General features: G+C 44.3%; 1 protein-coding gene across 1 annotated transcript; it reads right to left on the bottom strand.

Moving 5' to 3' along the window:
• Positions 1-775: 775 nt before the first annotated feature.
• On the bottom strand, positions 776-3,280 carry LOC135536011 (lysM and putative peptidoglycan-binding domain-containing protein 2-like). Its single transcript, XM_064962407.1, has 2 exons — positions 2,772-3,280; positions 776-1,209 (listed from the first exon to the last, which is right to left on the bottom strand). The coding sequence occupies exons 1-2, from the start codon at positions 3,021-3,023 to the stop codon at positions 880-882; spliced, it is 582 nt and encodes a 193-aa protein (XP_064818479.1). The 5' UTR covers positions 3,024-3,280; the 3' UTR covers positions 776-879.
• Between the last annotated feature and the right edge of the window lie 2,753 nt (positions 3,281-6,033).

The following is a 6,033-nucleotide window of genomic DNA, read 5'->3' as shown; positions in this document are numbered from 1 at the left end:
AGGAAGTCTGCATGACTCAACATTTATGACGAGTAGCCAATCGCAGGCCAGGAGAGAGGGGCACTGGCCAGTGGGAACTCAGAATCCGACAGGCATCCGTCACCTGCATTGGCAGCTTTCTGATTCGACGTCTCGCTCACAGGCAGTCTGCTGATTTGACTGCTGGGTTGAGTGATGTGCCTGGACGAAGCAACTTTTAACGAAAACAAGAGTTGGCTGATGGACAACTGCTCGTCTGAATTTCTAGTCTGAAAACCGCTGCTCGCTCCTACCACTTTGTTAGACTTGAGGATTTGTGTTACCTACCCCAAGCTGATTCATTGGTTTTATCTTAGTGGGCGAACAAGTCTTGTGATATGCAGAAGGGATAAGGTGAATGGTTGTCAACTCAGTTGTTCAGTTCAATGTGGTTCCCTGAGTGTGCCAGGGGCAAATCTGACATTGCACACTATTACCTATATAGGGCACTATTTCAAATGGCACCCTATTCCGAACATAGGGCTATGGTCAAAAGTAGCGCACTATAGGCTCCCGAGTGTCGCAGCGGTCTAAGTGCTGGAGGCGTCACTACAGACCCTGGTTCGATTCTAGGCTGTATCACAACCGACCGTGATTGGGAGTCCCATAGGGTGGCGACAATTGGCCCAGCGTTGTCCGTGTTAGGGTTTGGCCGGGTTAGGCCGCCACTGTAAATAAGAATCTGTTCTTAACTGACTTGCCTAGTTAAATAAAGGTTAAATACAAAATCAATAAATTTGCCGTGTTCAAAAAGTAATGTACTAAATATGGACTGAGGTGCCATTTTGGACGAAACCCATGTGACTGGCCATCACCACATTGGCGTATTCCAACTCTTACCTCACTTCCTCTTCTTTGAGCTCAGTGCGCTGCCTGCTTTGACTGTTTAATCTGCAAGTCCAGTCTGTGCAGGAAGTCTTGAGCCGACAGCTCTTCCGGCTGGGGCCGTTTATAACTACTACTGTCCTTATCTCCAGGGGCCAGAGGTGGTGAGGGGTCCTCCTCAGTGTCCCTGTCCTGCCCCACACAAAGGGGGTTGAAGTCCTGGTCCTGGGGATCTCCGTCGGGGGACTCTAGAGACAGGCCGTTGAAGGGAGAGGTCTTCTCTGAGACCACAGGGATGTTGAGGGTGTTACGCAGGAAGATACAGTCGTTACTGAACATCTTGTTAGTCCTCTTGATCTGCTCCATCTGGAATCATGTGTGTGACATAACAGTAATAACACATTAATAACATGGTGTAACAAAACAATAACAGTACCAATAACAGGTTAACAATAACAGTACTAATAACATGGTGTAACAAAACAATAACAGGTTAACAATAACAGTACCAATAACAGGTTAACAATAACAGTACTAATAACATGGTGTAACAAAACAATAACAGGTTAACAATAACAGGTTAACAATAACAGTACTAATAACACGGTGTAACAAATCAATAACAGGTTAACAATAACAGTACCAATAACAGGTTAACAATAACAGTACTAATAACATGGTGTAACAAAACAATAACAGGTTAACAATAACAGGTTAACAATAACAGTACTAATAACACGGTGTAACAAATCAATAACAGGTTAACAATAACAGTACCAATAACAGGTTAACAATAACAGTACTAATAACATGGTGTAACAAAACAATAACAGGTTAACAATAACAGTACTAATAACATGGTGTAACAAAACAATAACAGTACTAATAACAGGTTAACAAAACAATAACAGTACTAATAACATGGTGTAACAAAACAATAACAGGTTAACAATAACAGGTTAACAATAACAGTACTAATAACATGGTGTAACAAAACAATAACAGTACTAATAACAGGTTAACAAAACAATAACAGTACTAATAACAGGTTAACAAAACAATAACATCAGTACCAATAACTGCAGTCACAAAGCAGCCGTAACATAAATAGCAATACTAACAAGATTGTAATAACACAAGACAGTAACAACAGTATCAACACTGATAGAAATGTAGGTAGTAACACATGTTGTTATTGGGTGAGAGATGAGCAATGTACTCAGATGTTCAGGAAGACAGACATTCCTAGAAGCCCCCAGGGCTGGGAGGGGCTACTCCAGTCCTGGAGGGACACAGTGTGTGCAAGCCTCTGTTTCACCACAACACTAACACACCAGATGAAAGGAAAGCCAGCACACTGTGCTCCTTCAGGACTGGAGGAGTCCACAGTGGTCATCAGTGACAGTGAGCTACAGAGGTGGGAAAGATGACTGACAAACACTGCATGTGGCTGAAGTTGCTCACACAAGATCACATGAACCTTTGTGTAGGCCAACACTGCTACACTGTAGCACATTCTGTTATGAGTCATGATGACCATGTTGTTAATGCAACAATGTAACAGTAACAATGCAGCTAATGTGGAGCAGGGACGCTCAGGCCTTGAATGGGATGAAATCTGATACTGAAGTTTCTGGTTCGAGCCTGCCCAGTCCGTCCGTTGCATTCAGGTATAATGAGAGTAAGTCATAAATGTTTGGATCTAAGAATAATGTAATCGTGTAGGAGATCTATGCTAGGTTAATCTTGCAAGCCCTGGTTTTATTATGGCAGCGTAGCAAATAGGTGGTCCCAAAAAATGCTCGCATGCATGACAGTTGATCAAAACAAATGCGCGGTGAATGAGATTTCACATTTTAATATCCACAACCATAACACACAAGACATTCACACAAGACGTGTGTGTGTGCCGGTAATAATAACCTTACCGTTACTTCGTATTTGAGGGCTATGCCCTGCAGAGTGTCGCTGTCTGTGACCCGATGCTCTATGTATTTCTCGCCGAGAGAAGCCGCGACGCTAGCCGTACTCCCGTAAGACCGGATCTTGGTTCGGGCCAGACTCTGTGACAGTTCACTGTCGGATTCTGAACCGGACCGGGACCGGGGAAAGATGGGCTGTCCGATACCAAACCTCGCTCCACCATCCCTCATCGGCAGGACAGGCGAGTACTCCGCCATCTTCTCTCGGTAGCTGCTTGTTGGTTCGTGATGCGCCGACTGCACTCAGCTAACCTGGGCTAGGAGGTAGCCAAGTGGCTGGCTAGCAAACTCAGTCAGGCTGCGGGAAGATTGCCATTTCTAGTTTGGTGACACATGTCGATCCTGTGTGAATGTGGCATATTTCAGGTCAGGCAAAACCGAGCCGTTCGCTGTTTGATGCAACAGACAGACCGTCGTGACTTACTTACGTCGCAGACGTAAAAAAAAACAACGTGAAACGCTCGGTGTGAATTTAGGGCAATGCAATTGGATACGCACTCCAGCGTGTCTTTTCCGCTCCAAGCTTGTGACGTCACCAGTGTCATTCAGAGCACAGTTCTGGCATACTGCTAGCTAGGGCCCAACAATGCAGATGTTGTTTTACAGTAGGCCTATCTGATTTAAAAAAATGATGTTAGTCTACTTTAAAAATATATGTTCACACCAAACCATTGTGAAATAGAGTGAATATATACTTTATTGTCGATTTGATTAGAATAGCATCCCATGGATGGAGAGCAATTTTGGGGTTAAGTGCCTTGCTCAAGGACACAACAGTGGTTTGTGGACCCACCTACCAGCCTGGAGCTGTTGCTATTGCCTGGTCATCCTTCATGGTAAGTTTCATGTCCCTGTGAGCTGTGTGTCTGTGGAATGTCACAACGACCAGGGACACGGGGGCAGGGAGGAGGGAGGGAGGGGGGGGTGAGGTAGGGAGAAATTATCTTCATGTGGAAAGAACATTCAGCAACCCACGTCACCAATGTGATTCCTTGTGAGTGTGTGTAATTATTTCACTTTTGTTTATTCATTTCACTTGCTTTGACAATGTAAAAATATGTTTTCCATGCCAAAAAAGCCTCTTCAATTGAATTGACTATTAACTATTACAACACTGTAAATAGCTGTAATATTTGAAATGTGTCTATTCTTTTGAAACTTGTGAGAGAGAGAGAGAGAGAGAGAGAGAGAGAGAGAGAAAAGAGAGAGAGAGAGAGAGAGAGAAAAGAGAGAGAGAGAGAGAGAGAGAGAGAGGACAAACCCAGTGAGCACCACAAGTGTTACATATCAAATTCTTATTGACTGGATTTTTAAGAAGAACTTAAGATGTGCTATCTTGTTTTTGTACTTTTTCCAACAATGGAGATTTTGGTTTGGGAGAGTCTCTCATAGAGAGGAGTGGACGGTGGTTTGGGATAGTCTCTCATAGAGAGGAGTGGACGGTGGTTTGGGAGAGTCTCTCATAGAGAGGAGTGGATGGTGGTTTGGGAGAGTCTCTCATAGAGAGGAGTGGACGGTGGTTTGGGAGAGTCTCTCATAGAGAGGAGTGGACGGTGGTTTGGGAGAGTCTCTCATAGAGAGGAGTGGACGGTGGTTTGGGAGAGTCTCTCATAGAGAGGAGTGGACGGTGGTTTGGGAGAGTCTCTCATAGAGAGGAGTGGACGGTGGTTTGGGAGAGTCTCTCATAGAGAGGAGTGGACGGTGGTTTGGGAGAGTCTCTCATAGAGAGGAGTGGACGGTGGTTTGGGATAGTCTCTCATAGAGAGGAGTGGACGGTGGTTTGGGAGAGTCTCTCATAGAGAGGAGTGGACGGTGGTTTGGGAGAGTCTCTCATAGAGAGGAGTGGACGGTGGTTTGGGAGAGTCTCTCATAGAGAGGAGTGGACGGTGGTTTGGGAGAGTCTCTCATAGAGAGGATTGCTCTAGTCTGTCTCTTCTCAAATGACATGAAGAGGAAGCAGGGACAGATTGGGACCAGAAACCGGACCACTTTTTTATCTCGAGGCCCCCATATTAGTCAAACAATGATAATTTTGCGCAAAAACACACATTTAGACAGGCCCACAGGACTAAAAATGGACCAGTCCACCTGGCATTTACCTGAAATGTCCTATGACCAGTCCTCCCCTGAGAGGAAGTGTATATGTGTCTTTATAGCAGACATGTTCTGAAAACAAACACATTCCCATGACAACCAACCACTTCTGGGTGGTAGGGCCGTTCTCTCTTCCTCATTGGGGAAAACCCAAGCAGCTGTTGCCACAAACTATTGGGGGTAGTAACCAATTGATGTAATGATTAACTGAAATGCCCTATGACCAGTCCTCCCCTGAGGGGTCAGTGGGTCAGTGGGTCAGTGTGATATCTGCTAAATGGAAGAGAAAAAAACAGAAAACAAATGTCCATTGTTCACTGTTAGATATGGACAATAAAGTTGTATTGTATAGTGTCAACATTAAACAGTCTGTACCATTAAACAGTATCTACTCTGTTATTGTATACTGAAGAGACCCAGAACATCAACCACATATCACAGTCATTGTCAGTAAAACTTTCCTATTCTATTGTAGTCACTGTTATGCTCATGTTGGACAAGCTGAGTGTACTGTAGCGATGACAAGGTCTCAGATGCAGAGATTACACAGGGACACAACGGGCAGCAAGTGCTGATGTGTCATACATACACACAGACACACACACACACACACACACACATTCTCTGAATGCATCACCATATTGAAATGTAATTTGCTCAAAAACAAATATTGTGTTACTGAGGAAACAAAAGTGGAGGAATAGAATCATGAACCCTGTATGATTAATTAATATCATTAGATGGAGATTATACTTCTGTCATGTCCTTTCTTCTCTGACATTTAACTAATGGAAATCACATCATTAAAACACATGTACGGGCAGATGAACAGAGAGAAAGAGAGAGAGAGAGAGAGAGAGAGAGAGATAAAGGGAGAGAGATAAAGGGAGAGAGATAGACAGAGCAGAGCAGAGTAAAATAGATATGAAGGGTAGAGAGAGAGAGAGAGAGAGAGAGAGAGAGAGAGAGAGAGAGAGAGATGAAGGGGACAGAGAGAGCAGAGGGAAAGAGAGAGATGAAGGGGAGAGGGAGAGAGAGCAGAGCGATAGATAGATGAAGGGAGAGAGAGATCAGAGAGAGCAGGGAGAGAGATGGAAAGGGAGAGGGGGGAGAG

The sequence above is a fragment of the Oncorhynchus masou genome, unplaced genomic scaffold, assembly GCF_036934945.1.
Source record: "Oncorhynchus masou masou isolate Uvic2021 unplaced genomic scaffold, UVic_Omas_1.1 unplaced_scaffold_5446, whole genome shotgun sequence".
In the NCBI taxonomy this organism is placed as follows: domain Eukaryota; kingdom Metazoa; phylum Chordata; class Actinopteri; order Salmoniformes; family Salmonidae; genus Oncorhynchus; species Oncorhynchus masou.
The sequence above is the reverse complement of the archived record's forward strand: the minus strand, read 5'-3'. Positions and strand labels throughout refer to the sequence as shown.

Excerpts from the sequence above, each read along its gene's own strand:
- LOC135536011 (XM_064962407.1), bottom strand. The coding sequence starts at position 3,023 with ATGGCGGAGTACTCGCCTGTCCTGCCGATGAGGGATGGTGGAGCGAGG. Across the intron at positions 1,210-2,771 it reads CCCTCAAATACGAAGTAACG|ATGGAGCAGATCAAGAGGAC; the intron begins GTAAGGTTATTA and ends ACATGATTCCAG.